Source organism: Heliangelus exortis, chromosome 2 (genome assembly GCF_036169615.1).
Source record: "Heliangelus exortis chromosome 2, bHelExo1.hap1, whole genome shotgun sequence".
In the NCBI taxonomy this organism is placed as follows: Eukaryota; Metazoa; Chordata; class Aves; order Apodiformes; family Trochilidae; genus Heliangelus; species Heliangelus exortis.
The window spans coordinates 103,248,107-103,273,934 of record NC_092423.1 but is presented as its reverse complement, the minus strand read 5'-3'; the positions used below and the strand labels follow the sequence as shown (position 1 = coordinate 103,273,934).

Below are 25,828 nucleotides of genomic sequence, written 5' to 3'. Positions count from 1 at the left end.
CTTCAAAGGTGTGAACAGAGAGCTTGAGCTTAAGAACATTCGGTTTTTCAGTTAGAGGTGGATAATGAAAGCATTATTACAGATAATTACAATCCAGCATTGAAATTAACTTGGAAACAAGTATGTAATTCATAAACATGTTGCATCTTTAAGCTGTTTTAGTTCAATAGTAATTTTCATGCTAAAGTCACCCAACTGCCCATAGTTTAGCACAGCTGCTGTGCTAGTTTTCAAAGAGCTATGCAGCTATTGCTGATAGAAAGCTATTCCTGTAACCTTATGCAGACATAAGTGCAGCTTTAGCTGTTGATGACCTTGCTGGAGGGAGTGGAGGACACTAGATGACTCCTGGTTGTCATCTTGATATGTATCATCACTGCTATTGCTGAAGGAGGAGAGAGAAAGATGAAATCAGGGCAAGGAAACAGTACTGCTGGGGCTTACACAGAGGTTTCTCATAAACTTCTTCTGTGGACAGAAATCTATCACATCAGTAAACAGCAAGATCTTCACTTAACGTGGCAGATGCTCAGAATGGGCTTATTTCATCTAAATAAGCCAGTATTTCAAACACAGGTAGCAGTGCTCCTAACTCAATGTGGCTCTGCAAAGCTCCACTCACCAGGGTTTGTGAGGCTCTCCGGGTGCACTAAGTAATAGTTTTGTACCACGTTATCCAAAACCAGCACTTCAACATTACCTCCATAGACACTGTGTAAATAGCTGTGTAAACACTACAGCGTGTATCTACACACAACTCTTAGCTACAGCGTGACAGGGTGTATGGCAGAATCACGTTGTATTCAAAACCTGATAAAAAAGCCAAATGAAAAGTCCCAGGGACCTCAGACTGTCCAATGAAAAGCCCTGCCTCCAAGGTAGCAACACATGGTTTCTGCAGCTCTAATGCACAGACTTTTCACTTTTAATTAAACATACGCAAATTTCACATTGTTCCTGTCTTATATCTAGCATGTACATTTTATGTATTTTTCTTTAAGGAAATTACAGTTAAAATTAAAAAGCCACCCCCCTCTTGAATGAACATTGGAACGTGGGATGTAGGAAAACAAAAGGCTTTAATTGGTTGGTCTTAGGAGCAATTTTTGCAAATGTCAAGTACAAAATCTTGTCTCCTTCCAACAGAGCTGCAGTATTTCAGCAAACTTATCTGCATTCAGCCAAGGTAAACGGCAGGTCAGGAGGCAATGGAAAAACAACTCCCCTTCCCAAGAGCCCAAACAACTTCCTTCATGGTACAGGGGGTGACTGTGCAAAGAGTAAAAAAATTGGGAACACAAACCAGGGGTTTCTGCTAATGAACTGGTTGCTAATTTTTTTTAATTCCTGATAAGCAACACTGCTGCCTAGACAACGGCCCAGGGGACTGTGGAGGAAACTGGCTGGATGATGATATCATCTCATTAGCCACACTGCTTTCTGTTTTGCAGCATATTTTATTTTCTAGTTTGCTTAGGAGAGACATACTGGTCCAAGAAAACAGAGAGATCCATTTACAAAGCAAGAGAAGTGCAAGTTGATGAGACTTTTCTGAGCATGGCAGGTTTTTCTTACCAAATTTAGAAATCTGCCTTAAACCCAAACATATTTCAATGTGTGCACCTCCTTTCTTTCTGTTTTCATACAATCCTTCACCTGGGCTAGACTTGCAACCTGGGTCACACCTACTGGGGTAGAATTCCTCAAGAGAAGGGAAAAGGAATTGAAAAACATTTCAAAAATCATTCTGAAAACTCAGCCTTTTACTTCTGTGGCAATTTTCTCATGAGTAGAAGGAAGACAAGCAGGCTCGGAGGCAGAAAAGCCAGCAGGCTGGGGAGAAGGTAGGTAAGCAGGCAAGAAAGAAGGCAGAGGGTCAGGTAGGCAGGAAGAAAAGAAGGAAAAGTTTCTGTTAGCATGATCTTTGCATAGTACCCTGATAGTATACTGGCTGTGAACAGAGCTGTAATGAATATCTAGTCCTTATTCAACTTAATTGTTACACACGTAGACTAGACTGCATATAATAAGGAAAACACTATCTAAAATCTGCTTTAAAATTTATTTAACCAGAACAAATCATCTGGGAAAGTACAAGTACTTCTAATGGGAAAAATATTTCTCTGTAGCTGAGCTCGGCCTGACAGCAAAACTTAATGAGTTATTAGTACCTTTACTGTTTTCTTTGGCCCCTGTGCACTATCTTTGTAAAAAAAGTCAGTAAAAAAGAGAACAATTGTAAAAAGCAAATGGTTTGTACAAAAATACAAAGTTTTAAAAGCTCTTAAAAGTATATTCCATATTATTGATAAGAGTTGGACTATATATATATATTTATATAAAATCTATATATTTGTTTATCAGTATAATTTTCCTACATTTGGGGTTTTAGCAAATGAAACATACTGTTTACACAGTTGCTTTATATGTTTTTCTATATGAGTGACCAACAGTCTTACTCAAATTAACAGAATGTCTTTTCTCAGGAGACACAAGTTGCTTATGTATGTGGTTATTGGTTGGGAAGAAAATCTATAACAGGATTAGTCCAACGGTATTTCCTGATGTTGTGGGTTGAAAGGCCTCAAATGATTGCAGGATTCTGGAAAAGAGTCCCTGCTGAATTCCTTTATGCATTTAAACCAGTTTTCAGCACTTGCTTTTGTTGTTTTGTTGGCTTTTTTCTTTCAGTTTTGGTAGGCAATGTTGCTCTCTCCCAGGATTTTCTTCTTCATTAAGTAAATTTCCATGATATGTAGGTATCTTTAAAGTCCCAGCCTATTACACTCCAAATACTTGCCCTATGGTATGAGAGAAAACAGAAAAAGAAAAAAAACGAAACCATAATGTAAAAACCCTGTGAAGATTAAATGCATTCCCAAAAGGAAAAATTATAGCGGTCAAGGTATATTAAAAATTTAAGTGGACTCATATTCAGATCCTGTAAATCCTGGAGGATGTTTGTAAGCCAGGAATTTTTCCTAAAATAACAGATGTATGTAGGAAAACTAGGGCAAATTATGTTACTTACACACAGTCCTTCACACTGGACTCTGAGAGTTATACACACCTGAAGCTTATTCAGCACTTTGCTTTGTTTTGTTTTAGGGGGGCATTTTTCATGGATGGGATTTAATTTTGGCTCTAGCTGACATTTCCATCTGCCTTCACTGAAATTCAAGCCTACGGCCTGCACCCCTGGCAAAGCAATGTTTACATAGGTTGTATGAAGGAGAGACTGTTTTGGGCAGAGCCCCACCAGCAACACAAATACCACCCAGCTCTGTGATGATGGGGATGGGCTCTAAGCAGACACATGAACCACCTGCCCTCTGCCCTGGCAGCAATGCCTGTGTAACCAGAAAGAGATGCCCTGTGGCAATCACCAGGGTGACTGCTGGGCCACATGGGCAGTTTATGAGTCCTTCACTCCAGCTGCAACAGATGAGTTGTTTATGGCCTCCAGACCCAGCCTCTCAACCCTCTGGGATGTCTCCTGGTAGTGGTGGGAATGTTAAGACCTCCTTAGCAGTCACCAAGTGCCTCCTGTTGCACAAAACCCCCAAACAGAGTCTATTTGTTTTTTGAAGTGTTTGTCCCTGAGCCATCCCAAAAGCCAGATTTCCCTCCTGCATAGCCATTGAGTCTAAAAAAACAGCTCTCAGGGTGGCCAGGATCTGGCACGTGTGCCAAATTCCACTTGAAAATTTAGGCGTGTTTAAAGTCTAGAGGAGATGGTCAAGCTGCAGAGCACGCTATGTATGCCTATAATCAGCTTGAAGGCTGCCCTTTTGCAGCAAAAGAACACCAGATTTATTGCAATAAAGCCAGAATTTGCATTACTCAGAGTGTCAGAAAAGACCATGTTAGGCTGGATCTGAGTAGAAGTGTTCCAAATCTTGTCCCTCTTTCTCAACAAGGCACTGCCAGTGCATCTAGCCTTATGCCTGGATCTTCTCCCTCCTAGCTGTGGCAAATTTACTTGAATTTGAGGTAGGGTGAAATAAGGAAACCCAGCACCTTGCTTACCTTTGTCCATGTCTTTTTCACAAATGAAATTGTTAACATCTTCACAGTAAAAGTCATTCCAGAGCCCAGCATAGATTAACCCAGCGCAATCTTCCCCTGGCCCGTGCCCATGGCTCCAGTTATCAGGTTGCCCGCTTTTCCAGTTTCTTTCAACCAAAGAGGGAGAGAGATGATTGCACAACACAGCACACGTGACAGTTTTTCACCACAAGAAATTAACGAAAACATCATGAGATCTGTTCTGAACGGGAAATACACGTTGAAACAAACAATACGCGACTCTTGCTGGAAATAGGAAACAGATGTATTACAGAGAAGGGAATCTATTCAGCCTCGGGCTGCCAGAACTCAGAGACCTAAAATTAGAGCGATGAGCTTTATTTTAGGTTCTGAATGTACATACACATACAGTGAGAGTGCTCCATGTGCATTGCTCCAAGGCTGCAAAGCTTGCGCACTGCGTTCCTGCCGGCAGATGGGACCGAGAGGAGCCGGACGGATCATGAGTGCTGCCCGGGACACCATCACTCACTGCAAAGGGGCTTCAGCCCTCTGATTGAACCCAGGAAGGCCTTTTGGGAGGCACAGCAAACATTTATCTGTTTTACAGCCCCGTGTTTGGATGGGAAGGGAATTTTTGGACTTACAAGGAATGTACGAAGTATATATACGCCTATCTTTTCAGACTGTTAGCTTTGATGGTGAAACTTAACACAGCATGTAAAAAGCTTGCAGCAAGCGTTTCCTCATCCTGTTTTTGTTTAACAAGTGTGAAACACTTCCAACCTTGGGACTTGAAAGCTCCGTTTTCCTGAAGAAACAGGTTGTTGACAGGAGCTCGTGATTTCTGGCTGACACGGTCCATGCTCAGCTAAAAAACATGCTTGTCTGACACAGAGTGTCTGACCAGGCACCTGGAAGGACACTCAGCTTTTCAGAAGTAAGGAAATACTTTGAAAATCAGTAACTGACAGCTCTGAGGTTACGACAGGGCACCTAAAACCACAGAGTAGTGGAAACCCATTGAAAGCAGTGGCTGAAGTGAGAATCAGTCACAGCACTGCTATAAACAAAAAGAAAAATGAAAACAGGGAGGAAGAAGAAGGGAAAAATATTACGGATCATTTGAAGTACATCTGACTTTTTCCATGTTTCTCATCAAAATGAACACCAGTGAGATCACAGCTAATCATTTCGTAACATCTGACTGACTGTAGCCTGTTTTTCTGCAGCACAGCATGCTCAGCTCTATAAAGAGTGTAGTCTGCTCCTCAGTATTAAAAATTTGGGTGGCTACAATCTGTTCCATTTAGGACAAATTAGGTGTAGCCCTAGAATTCCTGGAGAGCCGCCAATTCAGCTCTCAGCTGGCCCAAGCTTAGAGACCCTAGTTTCATGCGTTTTCTTTATGTTTCATTCTTTCCACTAGGATAAGGGCTTTATCTAAAGGCTGGTGATTTTTTATCAGAGCAAGCACTCTATTTATAGCCAGTTGTAATGCAAATGAGGAAAATTCAAACCAAGACAGCAAAACTGTCTGTGCTTTCCATCTCAACTTTGTAATAAAAGTCAGGAGAGAATGTTTTGGCAAGAAACACTGTGCTATGTAGTTCTATGATGCTTTCATTCAACATTCAGTTTTCCTTCTGGCAGGGAAAGAAAGCTTTGTGCATGGAGAAGGAAGAGAGAAAAATGTAGTTCGATAGCACCCTCAGTTACAAATTAATTCATTGGCATCTACAACCCTCTGGATCCATTGGATAATTTCTAGATATTGCTCTTAGAAGTGTCAGCAGGAGTGGTAGCATCTGCAGAAAATAAACAACATTGCTTTTTATTTACGTACGTGTAAACTGGTAAGGATCCATCCAGCCATCTCCATTCATTTTCCTTCTCGGAATCTGTTAGTCCAATCCAGAAGCTGCCTTTTCCAGAAATCTGCCTTTTTATCCATTGCTGTGGAAGAGAGATCTTAGTCCATAACAAACAAACACAGCCGTCTTTGGAGCCAGCATGTTACTCTGGTTTCATGAGCAACTTTGTTATCAGAATAGGAAGGGACAGAGAAATTTTTCTAAGCTGAAGACATTTTGCAAAAGTTGGCCTTGCAACCTCTTCCCCACACTAGAATGTATAGCAGTGTTTGCATGTCAGGTAAAGAGACTTAGTTGTGAAAATTAGGTTGACATAAAGCCAGACAACATTTTATAGCCACAAAATGAATGAACCCAAAGTGTAAGCAGTAGTATCCTAACATCCCCACTATTACAACAAATAATTGCATTGAAGAATAGCAAGAGTATAGCTAGAATTTAAAGTTAGATTAAACATGTCTTTGAGTCCCTGTAGCCTTAGCCTGCATGTATTAAACCAAACAATTAAAAATTCCACTATTTTGATCGGTGCAAAGAATACACTTTGATTATATGTAAGGCCTAATGGATTCCATCTTTTAAGGTTAAGAGCTCCTACAATTCTTGCCAACCTTCCTCTCTGCTCTGTGTCCATCACCTTCAGGGTTACCATGAGCTCAGCTCACTCTGCCCTTCTGCACATGGAGAGCCACTGGAATCAATCACTGTCCCTACTTCACTGTATGAATTCACGATGCTCTCAGCTTCCCAGTTGCCTTGTGGCTTCCACATGTTAAATAACCCCAAACTCTCTCCTTGAAAAACAGAAAGAGAAGGTAATTACCTGCTCCTCTTTGTTGTTTATGATAACCAAGCGGGATGCCTTCTCTTCACAGAATAACTTTGCCTCTTCAAAAATTTCTCTTTCTATTGAAAAGTAGTAGCACTTTTCCGTGTAGTTCTTCCAATGACGAGAACAACCTGCCATATCAAATTTTTTGATGTTTAACCAGTCCCTGATAAATCTACATGCCAGTGGCAACTTTCTTCATAGTAACAAGTGGAGGATCCCACACCCATCTACAGCATGCTGCTATCTACAACACAAGGGTTTACTGACTTGCATAAATCAAGGCTGAACCGTGTGCTCAAGGGCATTATTTATTACTCTCATTACTCCTGCCTTTTCTCTAGCTGTAAACATTAACTTAAATCAGTTTCAGCTCATCAGAAGGAAGACCAACAGGTATGGCTTCACTTAACAGGGCTCTTTGTGATAAATCCCAGAGATTTAGTATATGGGAGCAGAGGTTATTTGAGGGTGAGCACCCTCCCCCAGGTATATTTGCATCTCACTAAAAGATGAACATGGTGAGTTGATAGCTTACCATTAGCCTCGGGCTCTGATGTAGGTTCACTTTGTAGTGCCATTGGCATCCCTGGACCTGGTGGCCCTGGTGGACCAGGTGGGCCCTTTGGACCAGGTAGCCCAGGGACTCCAGGTGGCCCAGGTAGTCCTCGAGGTCCCGGTACCCCTGGCTCTCCCACAGTTCCTTGCAGGCCTTGAAATCCTGGTGGGCCTTGTGGCCCAGGTGGGCCATCTTTGCCTTGTGGACCCGGTGGTCCTGGGTCCCCGCTTGGTCCAGGCGAACCTGTCTTGCCAGGAGAACCTCTCTGACCTTTGGAGCCGGGTGATCCTCTGGAACCTTTCCCTCCTTTTTCTCCTGGTGGCCCAGCTGGCCCAGGTGGGCCCTTCTCACCCGCAGGTCCTGGTGGTCCGGGCTCTCCTTTCTCCCCTTTTTGTCCTTTTAGGCCAGTGGGGCCAAGAGGACCTTGAGGGCCTCTGTCACCTTTAGGTCCCCTCGGACCAGGAGGGCCTGAAACAATGTAAGCATTAAAAGTGGAGATACAGAGAGAATTCACAACAAAAAAGCCCACATGGGGGCTTTTTTGGTTAATGTGTCTCAGAACATTGCTTAACGTATCTCAGAACAGCAACACTGGATATTCAGCACTGTGAAAACCAGGCTAACAGCTACTGCAAGCAGTGATTGTAGAAAGTATGTCTGCTTCTCCAACCATTGCTCTTTCCTGAACATCCATGGAACACAGGCTACAGATGAAAATCCTCTGATGCACACTAGAAATCATTTTATGCACCTTGTCCTGTGAACTGGCCAGCGTGACCAGCCCCAGGTGGCCAGCCAAGAAGCTGCTCCCTGCAAGACACACTCTGTGCTGTTGATGCACACAGACCTAAATGTTGATGCTCCTGTTCTCTCACTCTGCTGCCCTCCCTTTTCCTTCTAGTCCCATCTCTCTGCTCTTAGACCACAAGTCTTTTTCTCCTGCAATGACCCTGCTGTCTGCTCTGTCAAGAAAAGGTTGTCAAGAAGAGAGAAAATGATGAATTCATATCGACAAACGATAGTGAGCAATGGGCCAACTGTGGGAAAGACCAGAAGTACTATTTGCTAACTGTCTGGCTGTAACAGGAAAGAGAACAATATATATGACAGTAAATGGCAATACTGTGACTGCAGTAAACAACAAAATAATTTTGGATTCCAATCATGGATGAGCAAATTTAATTGCCAATCTACATCATTTAGACTCCTCCAGAGATCAGTGCTTAAACTGGAGTCATTTAGGCCTGATTGACATGAAAAAGGTTAAGGTTACTGACATACAATTTTGGCTCTAATTCAGCCTTAGTTTATTTGGAGCAACAGATTTATATTTGTGCTTAGAGTTTTAGGCCTGACTGGTTCACATCAGGCTTGAAATATGAGTGTTCTTTTCATTTGGTATAATACTTGGCTGGGAGAAACCTCCTAAACTTGATGCTATTTATTTCTGGAGAAAATAAAATATCTCAGCATTAAAAACTAAGCAAAGTAGGATGTTTTCTGGCAGACTAACAACTGGCTTAAAGTGAAATAGCAACTTGTTTTTCAGTGAGGGTGGACCTTTCTGGGAATGGTCCAATGTATATTTTTTAGCCATTTCCTCCTCACAAGGGATTGGTTTCTTGAGGTTCCACACCTTCACTAGCTTATTTTAGAACCTAAATCAAAAGCAGATCCAGTCTGTCAGTCGGAATAAAATTTTGCTAAGTCAGAACCTTCTTTCGTAACATCCCTATTCTAGGTATGTAAAGAAGGCATAAGAAAATTAGTAAAGAACATCCCAGCCACATTTACATTTCCAAAGTTTAGGATTATATAATGGAAAACACCAGGACTCCTTACCAGCATCCACTAACTTCCACAGAACTAAAGAAGTAAGGCAAGCAGGAATTAGGCATTAACAATTATAGGCATCATTAGGGAAGCTTCATACCTTGTAGGATGGTGAAGTTCTTGATGAGCTGGCCATGTTTGGAATCTACCAGCTTCATTTCTTCCATGATTACTGACAAATTGGCAACCTCAACATCTAACCTTGACCTCATCAAATCCTGTTGCACCTTGAGAGATGCAGAGTCTAAGCGAATATTGGCTAGTGTGCTGTTCATAAAAATCAGCTCATCTGAATGTTTACTTAGGGTGTCTGTACAAGTTGTCCTGACCTCATTGAGATTGCTGGTCAGTGTCCGTAGATGATGAGCGGTGTAGCTGATGTTGCTAATGATACTGACTATATCAGTTTCAAAGACCTGGAACCTCTCTTCTATCTGGTTGAACTTAGCAGAAGTTCGGTTTTCATATTCTTTATGCTGTTCCTGAAGATCCTTTAAACTTTGTTCGTTGGCTTGGGCAATTGTGGTGATGTTCTCCATTTGCCCACTGAAGGAGCTGAGCTGATTGTTCATGTCTTCAAGTGTATCATTGTTAGCTTTTGCCAATGCTGAGTTGTTGGCAGCCAGATTCTGTAAATTTTGTACTTTCTCCTTAAGCCAGTCAGTGTCCTTCCGGGCTTGAAGGACAACCTGCTGCAGATTTTGAAAGTCATTCTTGATTCTTAGAATAGCCAAGCTTGTATCTTCCATTGACTTCTGCAGGACACTAATAAGATTTCTTTGCTGTATCTGGGTCAGGTTTAAGTTGTTCAGGTTCATGATGACCACATTGTGAGAATGCACTTGGTTTTGCAAGTTTGTTTGGATGTTACTAGTGTCTTGTTGGAGATTGTTGATATAGCCAGTGTATGCCTGAAGAGTCTTATTGACACTGATGATCATGAAAGAGTTACTATCTAAGGTACTTCTCATTTGGCTCTGTCTATCATCTAACACATTTCGAGACTCTTGCAGCTTCTCCAGTGTATCTTTGTTTCTGGAAGTTTTCTCCGAAATGTCATGAAGCTGCTGACGAAGAGCCAGAATGTCAGATCTGAAGCTAGACAGTTCAGTGTTAGTATTCATGGCTTTTTGTCCAGCTTGGTCATCTGTTGTACAGGAAGAAAAAATTGAAAGCCCTTAGGATAAGCTTTTTAAATCACAGTATAAAAAGTACAATGTATTTTAAGTACAGTCAGGTTGTCACAATGTTCTGTTAGTAGAATGTCTGTCTTTCCCAGAAAAGAGAAACCACTAGGCAAAGTTATGCCACTAGACAGAGAAAAAAAAAAAATCAAAGAGGAACCAATGAAGTCCTTTTGTTTTGCTGAGAAGAACAAAATTGTGATTCTATTATCATATACGGGAAAAACTGCCATTAGAAACTGATGAATATATGCTGTCAAGGAATTCTGTATTCTGAATGGTAAATAGAATTTAGAATATTAGTGGCATCAGTAAGAGTATGTTCTGAAGTTACAACTGGATTTTGCTGAAAGCGCAGAAGTAAATTTTAGCTGTTTGTATTTTCTTCCTCCTTTTCCTGGCAGGTGGAATTTCTTCATTGGTATGTGTGTGAAGAACACAATATAATGTGTGCTATAAACTACAGGTAAACATAGTATCAGAGCTGAGAACACCCTGGAGTGACATAACTGGGACAAGACACATATATATGCATCTACATATGTTTCACTTTTTAAAAATCTTGGCCTTAGTTTTTAAGAAGTTCTAGTACTTATTTAAAAACAATACAGGTTAGAGAGAAAAAGATTTGCCAGCAGGCTACTCCAGATATCACAGCATATTTCTGGTTTTCTCTCTGACATATTACTATTACTTTTAATGATATTTATTTTGTTGTTATTGTTTCCTCATGTCCTGAGTTTGAGCAATGCCAAAACCTTTAATCTTTGAAGAATATTTCTGTTCTTGCTTACACTATCCTACAGAATACTTCTGGAAGCTTGCCTTGGCATGATTAAGCTTTTGAGGCTGCACAACTCAATAGCCAGAACACATAAACCCAGGAAATCAGCAATCAACACTCACTTTCAGGGAAGATTCCCTTTCTTGAACTCAATCACTTCGCTCTCCTACACATACTCCATATATTTTTGTCTTCATCTAAGTGCAACTATATTTAGGAATTACGCAGTCTGAAGTCCATCATGTCACAAAACTCCAAGAGAGATTAGGATGATTTTCATAAACTACAGTGAATACAGCTGTATATGGAGCTTTCTTCTGTTGTGTTTCAGTGCGTCATGATGGCAAACATCAGATGGCAACTTGTGAGACTTCAGTCTGAACAGTTTATGGTGTCTTTCCTTGGATGGGCATCTTCCCAAGCACAGTTCCTCTCTCTGCCACTTACCTCACTCCAGAATCTTCTAAGTTCTGACCCTATGCTTACCTGTTGTCTCCAGTTCAGATTATATTGTGTTCCTCACACAGTTCTAACAAATGCCAGGTTCTCACCCAGCTAATCCCTGAAGGGCTGTCTCTTATTTCCCACATGTTGTTACCCTACTGGCCCTATGGCATTTCTCCTACCTTTATGCTTCCCATACACACATTGCCCCATAGTTTTTTTACCTTTCTCCATGGCAAGTCCACTTAAATGGGAACTGTTGGTCCTGAGCATCTCACTGGCCATCCATCCAGCAGCGTGTAAAAATGTGTGAGTGTGAATGAATCAAAGGTGCCCCAAGTTGTGACAATTTAATCAACATAATATAATAATGCAAATATAACCCAAAAGGTCTAACATTTTCACTGCTTTAAGGTCTAACATTTACTTTTCTATATGCATCATCAAAAGTAAATGCCACTGAATCATCTTGTATCTTTGAACGAAATGCAGTGTGCAAATACTTCAGAATGCAGCTAATTTTTGAGGGAAAAAATTTTAAAAAAATTATGACCAAGTTGCAAGCAAGCAAGAATTTTTATCTAGAAATACATATCTCAATATATGGTTTATTAAGCTAAACAAAATTTATTTCAAGAAGCAAATCCATGCATGTATATATCAATAGCAATGTCAAAACTAACTATAAAGACTGTAAGCCTATGTAAATTTAAATTGATAATAAACAGTTCTGCTTCCTTTCTGAACAATGAAGAAAAGCAGAAATGTACACTTAGTGAGTAGAATCTTTACCCATGATCTTTTTTCATCTTCCTGAGAATAAGAGAACTGTGACAGCACCTGGGGGACCTGAACTCACAACAACCTTGTCTTGTATTCCTTGAGAAGATTAAAAAAACATTTTATGGAAGTAATCAGTTTGCCTCACGCATGAGTTTTGAGCAGCTGATTATTTGTGCACTCCTTAAATTGACCTTCAGTTTTGAAACTTGATTGCTAAAACAGCATCAAGAAGGCTGGATGACAGATTTTCATTCTATGTAGAATATCTTGCTCCATGGAACAGCTTCTGCTGTTTTACATCTCTGCCTCAGAGAAAACTCTCTCCTGAGGACAACCTTTAAGTGTCTGGTTATTGTAGTATAAATTACTTCAGTGGGAACTGTAAATACTACAGTATGGTTAAAATGCTGCCCTAAGTAGAGATGATATTAACTATTTTACAATGTTTTCCCAAGTACTTGAAAAATTGGAATAGAAGTGCTGTGTCTTGTCATAGCCAGAGATTTTTCAGACAAATTTGCTGCTGCCTGCCTGGAGAACATCCCAAACCATAATACAAAGGGGCTTTGCTTGTGTGTAGATTACCTAATTTCTTCAGGTCACTCTCCACCTCTGTGAGCTTCTCTGTATATCTTCTGTGGGATGTTTCCAGGCCACCTGTCACATTGTCCATTTTTTCTACAACTAAGGGAAAAAGAACAGTATGTTATGAAAAGAAGAAAAGTATAATTATGAAAAAAGTCTAATAAACAATAAAGCAAAAAAAAAAATCCCACCATTATAATAAAAAAACCCAACCAACAAAGCAAACAACCAACCCCCCCCACCTTAAAGTTACCTTGCTTGCCACTACACTGTGCTGCTGCTCTGTGACTTGTTGGAAGGATGAGCTCCTATCTGCTGCTGGGACCCAGCATTCTTTCAGTTTGTCAGTCTGCCAACAGTTTCCAAACATTTCTTTTCTCATGAGCAATCTCTCTCCTGAGTTTAGAAAATCCCTTTTTGAGGGTTTTCCTCATGAACCAAGTCTTTTTCTTTTAACAGTATTTTCCTACTCCAAGCAGAGCTGAGCTCTGCTCAGAATACTTCCTTTTATTTTGCTGTCAGCCATTTCTCATTGAAAATTATAGCTTGTTGGGTTGTTCTTTTCACTGTGCCTGTTAATCTTCAAAAGTTGCTACCTGGCTCACAAACTTTGGTCTGAGAGAGCAGTTTAAAGTTGTAATTATTAAATGTTTTGGGGATCAACTTTTAAACATCTTGATAACGGTACAGATCACTCAAAATGGTCTTGAAACCATTCTGCCTCATTAAGATTGAAATGATGGTTATTCAGCAAATGCAGATTTATGGCTGATGTGCTCCTTATTTTGAAATGTCTGAATCATTTTCTTGTCATTCAGACAAACTGATTATTTGATGGAATTGATATGGAAACAGAAAAAGCAGAACAACCAATTAAGAGCCCAGAGTGGCTCCCAGGGATAAAAATGTGAAATGCCTGCAAGGTGAGAGGCAGCCTTCAGCTTCCACGCCAAACCTAATTTAATACACTTTTGCATCCAAAACAAAACTGGGGCAAAAATTTCTTCTCATCAGCAGGTTATTTAGCTCTCTTGCTACATCAGGAACAAAAGGATCTGCACCAACCCTGGGAGATGCTACATGAGTTACTGTGCCAGCCCTCTCTTTCAAAGAAAAGAAACAAGGAGTTTCCCATGTCCCAAGATAGTGAAGCCAATTTTGTAAACCTGTGTCTATGAGATTATCTACAGCTGGGAAGTAGCCTCATAGAAGTTGTTGCTATGTAAAGACTTCATTTTATACTAGAAGTGGAAATCTAGGGGGATCAGAGGATTCTCATGAGAAATGACATGAATCCCAGATCTTTAAAGTGTTACCCATTGAGGGCTCCTTCTTTTTAAACTTTTGTTCTTCCTTTTCTGACTCTGGGTACCATGGTTATGCATCAGGCTTTCATTGCTTTCATTTTTCCTGAATGAAGCTGATTCTCTTGTGTGTCCTGCCCAGCTGTCTTCCAGGCTGCTGCCCAGATGAATAGAAGTTTTCAGATACTTCTCAGACCCCAAGGATGCAATGTATACACCTCTGCATCACATGCAGTGAGTGTGGGGACCATACTTGGCTTTTCCTTCTGGCCGGCTCTAGGCAGCTCTCTGTTCAGCCTCTGGTGTTCTGCTTTGTTTCTGGATAGTCACTGTGAAAGACATGGCTTGCTCTGGGCATTTAGACAGGACCTTGTGAAAGCATCTGGATTTAAAAAACAGGCCTACTCAAAGTGTTTTTGCTGGGCCTGTGCCCTGACTAGCAATGTCACCTATGGGTCCTGTTAATTCTGACTGAGTGCAATATTCACCTGTTTTCTCCAGTTATGCAATACACTTGGAGCTGGCAAATGAATACATTATCAATAATGAAAGGGAAATGTAGTTTGTTCCTTTTGCTGTTTAAATAAAAACCAGTTGGTACTTCAGATCTGAAGTCTGTCAAACTGAGATTTTATGCTGTCCTAAAACAATGGGAATGTTTTAACGGTTGAATGAAATCTAACACTGGAAACTTCTGTTAAACTCTTCCCCTGAAGAGTCCAAAGCAAATGAAAATAGTAAAAATCCTATCAACATGTAGTAGCCTCTGCTGGCTGTTAGATGAGGGTGGGTAGAATTAAAGATACAACAGCTCAGAGTATTTTCATTGCCAAGTAAAAATAATCCCCACACTGCACTAAGAAGACTGAAGCTGGTGTGTAGCTATGGACATTCTTTGTGCAGAACACCCCAGAAATTTGTTGAAGCAGGACTTTAATCAGAAGCCTTACTGGTATTATTGGCAATTGGGCATGATATGTGGGGAAGACTGTGCCTGGACAGTGCCTGAAAGATCATTAATGAGCATTATTAAAAGGTATATCAGTCCTGAAGAGCTTGACTCCTATAGAAAGTAAAAGCTTTTCATTCTCGTGTGTAACTGGATGCCAGACATCAGCTCTGGATCAGGAGGGACTTACACAGGACACTTAGCTGAAAGATGCTGGTTTAGAGAGGCTAAGAAGAGGAGGCTGCTTTCAAATATACAAGGTATTGATTTTTTGTCTATTTGACACTAAGCTGTCAATGACTTACCCAGATGAACTGATGTGAAGAGCAGAATTAGCTGTATTAGGCAAACTATTTCCTTTATTTTAATTCAGTTTCAGGCCTGTCGTGTGAAGTACAGAGGAGGGAGGCCAGAGCCAAGTTCAAACAACCCAACTCCAGCAGCAGAAACAGTAGAAGTGAACTGGAAGGTTAGCTCAAGGACTTCCAGTGATGCAAGCTAAGCCAAATTTTGGCACCCCTTAGACAAACCAATGCATGTATTTGCTCTATACAGGGGCAGGATCTTAGCCTCCATAGTCAGACAAATCATGGGCCTAGGGGATGTGAGCTTCTGCTTCCTTCCCCAAGCAAACTGTGGCTTATTTACTTTCTTGCTACTTCCCTGCAAGGGGAAAGGATGAACTCTTTACAGAATGGGTAGAGAGCTGTGGCCGAAGTAGGTGTTACTGCTCTTGCTGTCAAAAGGGGTCGTATGGATGGATATCCTATTGTTGGGAATGCTCTTCCTTCCCTGGCAGTAGCTCCCACCACAATCTTTGTGGGAAGTCTTCAGTGGTAGGTGAGCACGTGGAGCTCTTTCAGGAGTGGAAGTCAACCTCTGGGGAGTGCCCCAGGCTTGAGCAACCACTTCTTAATTTCTCCAGAAAAAAGCAAAAGCAAAACAGGCAGACTAGTCATAATATCCCTTATGGAGACCACTCTGCTGCTCCTAACTGTCTGATGCTCTTAAAAATGCAAAATCTGTCTATGCCTTCATCTTGCTTCTGGATAGCTTCACCTTCCCAGCTGGGTCAGATCTGTCTATATTGTCACCTAACAGGGTGACTGGGGAAAATGTGGTAAAGACCCTCCAAAAGAAGCCAAAATTTCAAGTAGCTGCTAAGAGGAATAGTGAGGATTGCCTGCATCTGAATGCCTATTTCAGAAGCAGGGGCTTCTTACCAGGATTGTTGGCCCTTGGTAATGGCATGAAAACTCTGTCTTGGAGACAGGCAAAAGAAGTAGATGAAAGCCATGGTTGCAATTAGTCAAGAAGCTTAAAAAACAAATGACCAGAGAATGAGAACTACCAGAAACTCAAGCTGGGTTTGCAGGTTTGCTTCTCTCACTGGAGTAAATCATTGGAAGATCATTCACCTTCAATAGGTTAATCGGACTCTGGCTGGGGCCAGAAAAATTATAACTTTGTATTTTGCTTTTAATTTAAGAAAACACGCACAAAAAATAACATACTGCTTTATTAATGTTTTTAGCAATAATATGCCTCCTCAAAGCAAACTAATAGTAAACTCAGCTTGCTATTCCTTCATGACCTTGATGTTTAATTCATGTTTTGGTTTCAGGTTTCTCCAAACTACTATGTAATTTTTATCACCAGTTTGGAGGTTTGTTCTGTGTTGACTTTGCCTCCCATTGAGTTATTTTTTTTGCCTGCCATATTTAATCCACTGATTAGTAGTTTTAACATTTGAAATCACAAAGGATATCTAAATACCACATAGGAAATGAAAGTTTTAAAAGTAGTTCTGGGGTTTATAAACATAAGTGTGGGAGGCAAATTTAATGGAAACCTAGCTAAGGGACTAAAAGAATCCCTGATGCCAGCAGAATTCCTTCTTTCAGTGTAATATTGCAATAAAAAAGACAACCTAAACTCCAATGCAGAGGGAAGAGTTCAGGGGCTTTATAAAATTCTGAATTTTGCTCTTCCTCTAAGGCCTAATTCCTCCCCAATGACCAAAAATATTACAAAAATTCCTTTGACTATGTGCCATCAGCTTGGCTTTTACACAACTCATATTTCCCCTGCAAATTAGCCCTTAGTCACTGTGGAGATGAAGCTCCAAAGCTGCAGGTCCAAAAGCAAAATGAATGCCTGACACATGAGCATTTGTTGTTTGGTGTTACAGATGGGATAACTTGGACTAAACAGGACTTTTTTCCAGCGTATGCCTCATTCCCTTGGTGTTCAAGTGGAGCAGTCACCAAGTGAGTGAGCAGTAGTCACCAAGATGTCTTAAGATCTGTGAGCAAGATCAGCATTATCCACCTTTCTATAATCTTTTCCCCAGTCAAGCACCTTTCTCAGTACAAGAAGGAGGTTTAGAAATTAGTGTAGCAAAGATGGGGACTCAAAAGCAAAGGGAAAAGGGAAAAGTGCTAGAGACTCCCATAGAGAAAGAAGCTTGAAAACTGTGCATTGAAATAAGGAAGAGAAACTCCCTCTCCTGGAGAGATTCTTTGGACAGCTTCCTTGTTGCCATTGCTCCCTACACACATGAATAAATGTTTGCCAAAGTAACATACAGAGCAATAGACCCTCCAACCTGATATGCTGTTTGTGATTTCAGATGAGGCCTGAGTCTTCTGGTGAGCACCAGAACTGACAGTGGTGTATAAAACTCTATTGAGGAAAATTCTGCTAAATCCCAGCTGTACAGTGGCTGTGTTACAGCCCAGAAGGATGCCATACTCATCTGCTGTGAATAGAGCTCTGCAGATTTTTAGCTGCAAAAGGCCCAAGATTTTCTTCCCTTAGTCCATATAACCACATGATCTTATCTTTATAGATCAAGAACAGGTTTTTGAATCTCAGAAAGTTTTTTTTCTCAGAGTCTGACTTCTAGAGACAAGCCATACATCCTTCAAGAGGACGTCTGATCGGTGATATATGTACTGCATTTCTTTATATTTTATTTTAATATGTCACATTCTGTCTGCTTTATGATGAAAAAGTAATACCCATGTGTCTACCTTTTCTTCACACTTTTTCATTGCCCTGCCTAAATCTTCCATCTAAACCAAACAGTTTTAATTGTCTTCCCACTTAAAACTGTACCAAATCCTCTTAAATAAGTATTTATCCCTTCCTATTTCTACAATTTCCTTTTCTTTCACTGGCACAGGACCAGAGGTGATGTCAGCTCTGCTACGAGCGCAGCTGTTGGCAGCACAGGATGCACTGCATGCTAATCAGAAGAATATTCACCCAGCTTCTTGGAGAGGTTTTGAAGCTACTTTCAGAGCCATACTCAAGCAGCTAACTTGGCTTTCTCCATAACATGCTGCAATGTTTTTTTGTAATACTCACAACAATGTTACTCACTTCCTTTTTCTTGCTAGAACCTCACTCTTATTTATTTAAGTTATTGTAGCTGTGGCTGCAACAAGCAGGCAGCTACATCAACCCATTTGAATGCTTAAGTGTCTACAGCCAAATAGTGCCAAGGATGTATGGAAACTTTAAGCAGTACCTTCCAGTGTGTCACAGCAATGACTTGCACAAGTGAAACTTTCTCCTTTTCTGAGTTGCTCACCTACCAGAATCTTTGAAATTACTGCCAAAAGCATTGAAGTCTCTATATTCATCAAAATAACTGTAGATAACTCAGTACACTGGCACCTCCTCATTCAATCTTTCTTCCAGATATTTCAAAGTAATAGTGATCTTACACTTTGTTCCTGTGATGAAGGAATAGGTAAGACTATTCCTGGCTCTTCCGTTAAGAAATATGTTTATTCTGGAAAGGTGCAATATATGCAAAAGATCCAGGGAAATCAAGGTATAGCACAAGTTACAGAGCTTTGAGTCTTCTGGTTAGTACTTCTACATTCCTACTTTGTAGTGGAAGAATGACTGAGTGTGTACAACAAACATTGACAAGGTATTGATACTTAAGGTGAAAATGTGATAAATTGCCTGCCTATCTAGCAAGTGCAGGTATCTTGGATGCTTGGCTGAAAGTGAAACATTGCACTCGATGCATACATACCTTTGTATCCCAGAATGGCTACTGTGATTGTTAACAGGGCACATAAAATATATAATAAGATGATGGAAAACTTCAGTGCCCAGTTGTTTTTACACTTGGTACACTGTGTCCCCTCTTGAATACCTGCAAAAGAAGATTTTAAGAATTTTTAAATAATGGAAAAGAACACATTGCTGGTTTTACCACCCCACTTCCTCTCCTCCCTTTTCTAAAACCCAAATTATTTATGTAAGCAGATGATATATGGATGTCTACCTGCCTATTCTGCTAACCTTCATGGTGGTTAAAGCAACAGCTTAGTGTTACAATCACTTTGGGGTTTTTGGTGTGTGGAAGAGTTCAGCTTCACTGGAAAACTTGTGGCTTTCCTGAGAGACAGGACTGTTTTCCAGTTGTACTAACAAGCCTGTGGTGAGCTTTGGAAGTCAAATGTTTATTAGCATCTCCTCTGTCAGGCATCAAGATGCAGCAGCTGCTTCTCAGCATTCAGTCACCTTACAGGGGCAACAGGAGACAGTAAATACTCCAGCTGAAGAAAAATACAGCAATCAAATAGCACTGTGAAAACCTGGGAGGGGCACTGGTCTTGCATTGTAAGCATTACCTGCCACCAATTTTTATTGTGTGAACACTTTCTCTCCATAAGGAGAGAGACTGTTTTTCTTGGGTTTGAGGGGTTTGGAGAAGGGGTGCTTTATTGGTAAAGCTAGTGGTACATCTAAACCAACAGAAAAATGCTGGTGATTTTCCCCTGGTGGACAAGTTTAAGAAAAAAGGCCTCAAGTTGATGAGAAAAAAACCCAGGCCTTTACTATTTTATATCCTTTTGCAGAATGGTTTGATATCTTTGAGTCTATTAGGGAAAAGATATTCCTATTATCTCTTTGTGGTCCTCAGGAAGAACTCAAGAAAGTTGGAAGCGTTGAATAAGTTACCAAGAAATTAAGCAGAAACACAAACATGTAAAACCATGAAACCCTGACCACTCCGCTGGAACAAATGGGCTGGATTTATCCCTCCTTCTGACAGGCTTTAAGCAGGCCAGTATGAGGGTAGCCTTACATGTCTGTCAGAAAATGCATTTCTTTGATATTTTACTCTATTTGTGAACTACTAGGGAAGTCTCACAGGAAAACTTCAAGCTCTAATAAATTCTATGTACCAGATAACTTAACTAATCAAAGCTTGCTCTTTAGCTTTTTATGAGTAGCTTATATTTCTCCCTAGGCCTAACCCACAGCTGACTTTACTTTTCCCAAATCATGACCTTCTGCAGAATGGTCTTTTATTTTTCATTTTTTAAGAGAAAAGCACGAGCCACTTCCCCTGGGTTAATGGAGGATGGGTGACCAACATATCAAGTTAAGTCAACTGTATTTCTCTCACAAAGAACAGCATTTTCCAGAGACTTCCTTAAGCCTGGGGTACTTGAAGGAGGGATTACCATATTGGAGCAACACAGGAAGAGGATTTATACAGTGTTTATTTGCATTTTTCTCAATTCCCCTGCATATATATGAGGCATGGCTAAGGCAGAAATGCATCTCTCACAGGTTAGCCCAGTTCCCACATTATGTCATCACGTGTTTTTTTTAAACTTTTCAGCTGTGACATCATGTTTCATTGCCATGTGATGAAAGCAGTGTCACAGATGGAGTTCCTCGGGGCTTAAGCATAAGATCAGGTGGTGGAAACCTGGTTCTTTTTTCAGGAACAGGAATATTATAATAAGACAAAGACTCGTAACCATGCACCCAAGGACAGCAACTCTAGAGGGAAAGGCTTCTTTCCTGCTTGTGCAGGTGGGAAGGAAGGGTGCTGGCAAAGAGATGGACAGTCCAATAGCCCATTTGTTGGTGACTGGGACTTGGAAGGTTGGTAGCTCCTGTACCACAAAAGAAAAGGTGAAGGGTCCATACATAATTCCGTAGCCAAGTTTGCTTGTGGATCCTGATGTCTGGTCTGTTTTGCTTTGTTTGGTTTATAGTCTCAAGGATTTTGCTAGTGGGAAAGCTCTTCTTGCTGAAAAAGCTGGAGAGGCAAAGCACAGTTTTCTAAGGGTTTGCAATTGGAAACTATTTCACAGTGGGAACTTGTGGTGTCCAGAGCCCCCTTTTGCTGCTGCTGGCTGGTAAAAATGGACTCATTGAGCCCCCATGTGCTGAATGCAAGGTTCCTCCTGTGAAGGGTTTAAAACTTATATTCCAATTCTAAGTCTGTGAACAACCCACATATCAAAAAACAGAAGAACCTTGGGGAACAAAGCACATCATTTTCACCTTCTAAATACACAGAGAACAAAAAGCTTGTTGCTCCATATTTTAATGTTAATGGAAGCAGGACCAGACCCATAACTGGGAAGACTGATAGACTGCAGAGGTACAAAGCACAGAGAGTGGCAGAAATAAAAACAAAGCCTTTGACAGCAACTGCACAGAGAAAAGTTTCACTTGATTATAGTCTCATATTAAGATTACTCATTTTATGACATGACCTGCTTTCTGTCACTGTACTCTGGCTTCCTTTGTAGCATAATGAGCTGAAACTTCACTGATGTCACGGGATGTATTGCAGTTCAGCATTTAGCATCATGTATGTTCCAGTGCTTCTTAAGGATCTTGTTTCACTTGTCTGAGTCCTCCCTGTCCCTGGTTCAATAAAACAGCACTTTGGCTTTTCAGAACTTTTACTTTCAGCATATTTCAAACTGACATCAGAACAGCACCCCAACAAAAGCCAGACCTTCCCATCCTTTAACAGTCCAGCACTGTTGGTATCAATAACATAAACACAAAGTCCTGAAAGTGATCATACAGGCAGGAGAGATTCCATTAACTTAGATGGGCTGGAACTGTGTATAGTATTGTATTGCCTGCTGGCACATTCTGCCCATCAGTATAAAATTGCATCTGACTGCCATCGGGCCCCTGATATTTCCATCTAACATGTCCCATGCACAGGGCTGGAGTGAAAAACCAGGGAACTTTTTAACAGGCTCCTTTATTTTCCTTTGCCTAGAGATGGACACAGTAACGTCTTTTAGAGCTATTAAATTTACTTTTTAGTGCACATACATAGCTCTTAACTCTGCTGTTAGTTAATAGCTGGCTTTCTAGTTTACTAAACATACAAAAAATACTAAGGGTAGAGGTATCTTGAAGAAAAACTTTGCAAGATTCCATCTGATGTCTTTCTGTGAAGCTAAATAAACCAGGTTATGAGTAAGGTAAAAAGCTAGGAATGCAACACTTTGTGTATGGTTACAGCAGTGTAATCAGGGCTCCACAACCTCCCAAAGTGCACAGCCTGGCTTCAACTTGCCTGTTGCTCTTCCTCACTACCCTGTTTAAGGACCAAGCCCAAATAAGTTGTTCTGATGATACAAGAGAGGTATTTAGTCCATGACGTGAGTATTGTTATTGTTATTGAAGGGTTGCTCTGAAAAGATGCAATAGCCAGGACTTTGGGCAACAAGAGGTGGGAGATATTTCAAATGCTCATTGTGACTGCACAAACCCCAGCAGGTTGATATAAAACATCTATCACAAAAGCTGAATCAAGACTCGAAGGCGTCCATGCTTAGGCTTTCATTTGATAAAAGTTCTCCACTTTTCTCTGTTCAGCTTCTTGCTTTCATGGCTCACTTAAAATGCAGTGTTCTTCCAGGAGCCATGTGACCTCTCTAGAAAGCTGTAGAGTAAGTACATGGGGAAAGACTTTACACACCCATTCATAGAATCATAGAATTGGCTGGGTTGGAAGGGACCTCAGAGATCATCAAGTCCAACCCTTGATCCACTACCGCTGCAGTTACCAGACCATGGCACTGAGTGCCACATCCAGGCTCTTTTTAAATATCTCCAGGGACGGAGAATCCACCACTTCCCCGGGCAGCCCATTCCAATGTCTGATCACCCCCTCCGTAAAGAAATTCTTTCTAATGTCAAAACTAAACCTCCCCTGGCACAACTTGAGACCGTGCCCTGTATCTGTTGATACAAGAGATGTGAAACCTGCAAAAAGGGGTTCTCGGACAAAATCAGCTCTTCTCTGTCTGTTATTGTTGCTCCTAGTGCAGCACACTCCTCTCTGTGTCCTGTCCATGTGTTTTCAACGTTGGTCTGCTCCCAGACATTTGTCACTAACTTCCAAACCAAGGGAGCCAAGGTCACTTCCACATGATGTGCATTTCTCACTGCTGATTTGATCAACATTTAATAAATATCAGATGGGACACAATGTGCCTCGTTTTGCTGGACACATGGTTTTTTCCATTCCTTTCCCCAACTTATTTTAATAAGAGCTCTGGTTTTTCTATCTCACTGTTGGGAAGACATCTGGCCAAACAGACAGCAACCTAGTACAAAGGGATCCTGCTGGCTCACATGCTTTGGGGACCCCCTTCTCTGCAAACTAAGATGGTCACAAAAAAATATGCAAGTGAGACATCCCCCTGTTACCAGGCTTTGTAGTATTTGTTTTTATAGCATTGCATTCCAGTGACTGAAGACTTTGTTCTCATGCAGGGGGTATACATCTGCAGATTCCTTTTGGGCTCCAGATAAGCAGAGATTTTGCTGGGGGAGAAGCTGGGTTTTTCAGTAGTTTTTGTTGTTGTTGTTCTGTGTTTTTTAATAACTTTGCTCTTTGACATAGAGTAACCACCTCACAAAATGCCTGACTCCTCAACTTTATTAGGGCTACAGAAGCACATCTTTGAACACTCAAATATGATTTGCACACACACTTTTTTCCTGAATAATTCTTTTAGAAGTATTTGCCTCTGTTTCCTTTTCTTGGCTATTGCTGCAGAATTGGAGGTAGCCTCATAGCTTTATTGCTAGCAGCTCAGTTTTGACAAAGATGCAAGGTTCCCTTTGTAACTCTGACAAAAAATGTACAGATGACTGAAGAAATGTGGTATATGAAATGAAAATACACAAATTAGTTAGCAGGGGTCTCCCCCAATGTGATTCATTAGAAAGAGAAAACATCTCTTCAATTTCAGAAGGAAGACTGCAAGCCTAGTTTGATAAATTTCTCAAAGCTCACGTTTTCAAAACTGATGAGCACTAGATCAAATAGTTGTGTGTAAAGGGGCCTGAGCAAACTGTGTACATCTAGTTCCAACACCCCTAGCATGGGAAGATCTCCCTTCCCATGGCAGAGGGGTTTGAACAAGATGATCTTTTTGGTCCCTTCTAACCTTAACCATTCTGTGATCCCGTGATTCAACATGTAGGTAGGAGTCAAATAATAGGAGGTATTTAATCATACAGAGTTGCAACAAGCTCCCAGTGGGTGCCTGTCTCACTAACAAAAGTAGACAGTCCCATGAGGAATGCATCTCCAGGTTTAAATAACTAAATGCCTTGAAAAACCTGACTGTAGATGCTTAAATTCTGCACCCAAGTGTAATACTAGGTTTTTACTAACATGCATAACTAGCCATTAGGAAAATAAGATTGTCTCTTAGGACAGAGAATTTTAAATTCTGGCATGTAGGTGTGTATATACACACACACACATATATGTTCAAATATACCAAAAAATATATGGGTGTGTATGTTTTTTACAGAGAAGCTTTTGTACTGACACAAACCCAGCATATTACATTCAAACTGAAAGCAGACACATCTTTGCCAACAAAAAAAAATATATAGCTACGGGATTACTGGACCTATTCAACCACAAAATTCAAAGTTAGATTTCTGTCTTCTGTGTGGTGTTACAGATTATTAACCTACCCTTCACAAAAAACAATTCCTGTGAGTCATCCTGAGTGGTTTTGTTGCAGTCAGCAAAACTGATGATTTGAGAACTCCATATGACTAACCTACCTCAGAAATCAATCGTTCTTTATAGTGATTATAAATTGCAAAAGCTGATACTGGTTTAAGGTTTTTAAAATACTGTTTTTTGAAGTAAATCTCCTTCCTTCAGTTTAGAGTGTGTTATTACACTATAAAGGCTGTAACTTGAGCTGGGTGTAAATTGATGCCCTACATCTTTCCTAGCTAATGGTCCGTGGCCATCCCCAAGGTACTGGATGGGCATTTAGCATGATGCTGCTGCCACAGTAAGCACAGCAGGTACTGGGCTTTCTCAGAGCAGGAATTCCCCTCCACCTGCTGCACATTGCCCCAGCCCCAGCAAGCTCATGGAGCAGATCCTCCTGAAGGTCTACTGAGGCACATGGAAAATGTGGAGGTGGTCAGTGGCAATCAGCATGGCTTCATCAAAGGTGAATTGTACCTGACAAATCTGCTGGCTTTTTACAGTGGGGTCACAGTGTCGGTGGACAAGGGGAACACAACTGACGTAATGTACCTGGACTCGTGCAAAGTGCTTGAGGCTATCATGCACGACATCCTGATCTCTAAAGTGGAAATATACGAATTCAATGGATGGACCACTTGGTGGATAAGGAGTTGATAAGGTCACACTCAAGGAACAGTGGTAAATGGCTCAATGTCCAGATGGAGACCAGTGACAAGTGGTCTCCAAGGGTTGGTGTTCCTCAAGGGTTGGTACTGGGACTGATGCTGTTTAACATATTTGGTTTAGACATGGATGGTGTAAATGAGTGCATCTTCAGCAAGTTTGCTGGTGACACC

General features: G+C 40.9%; 1 protein-coding gene across 1 annotated transcript in view; it reads right to left on the bottom strand.

Annotated features, from left to right (window-relative positions):
• The window catches only part of COLEC12 (collectin subfamily member 12), a 101,108-nt gene that overhangs the window by 750 nt on the left and 74,530 nt on the right, over nucleotides 1-25,828 (bottom strand). Inside the window, exons 3-10 of the mRNA XM_071737266.1 lie at nucleotides 19,212-19,334; nucleotides 12,905-13,003; nucleotides 9,225-10,271; nucleotides 7,271-7,759; nucleotides 6,727-6,863; nucleotides 5,876-5,985; nucleotides 4,030-4,175; nucleotides 38-2,801 (exon numbers count right to left, since the gene is read on the bottom strand). Coding sequence (XP_071593367.1) covers nucleotides 2,782-2,801; nucleotides 4,030-4,175; nucleotides 5,876-5,985; nucleotides 6,727-6,863; nucleotides 7,271-7,759; nucleotides 9,225-10,271; nucleotides 12,905-13,003; nucleotides 19,212-19,334 — 2,171 coding nt within the window. The 3' untranslated portion in view covers nucleotides 38-2,781. The remainder of the gene's footprint in view (nucleotides 1-37; nucleotides 2,802-4,029; nucleotides 4,176-5,875; nucleotides 5,986-6,726; nucleotides 6,864-7,270; nucleotides 7,760-9,224; nucleotides 10,272-12,904; nucleotides 13,004-19,211; nucleotides 19,335-25,828) is intronic.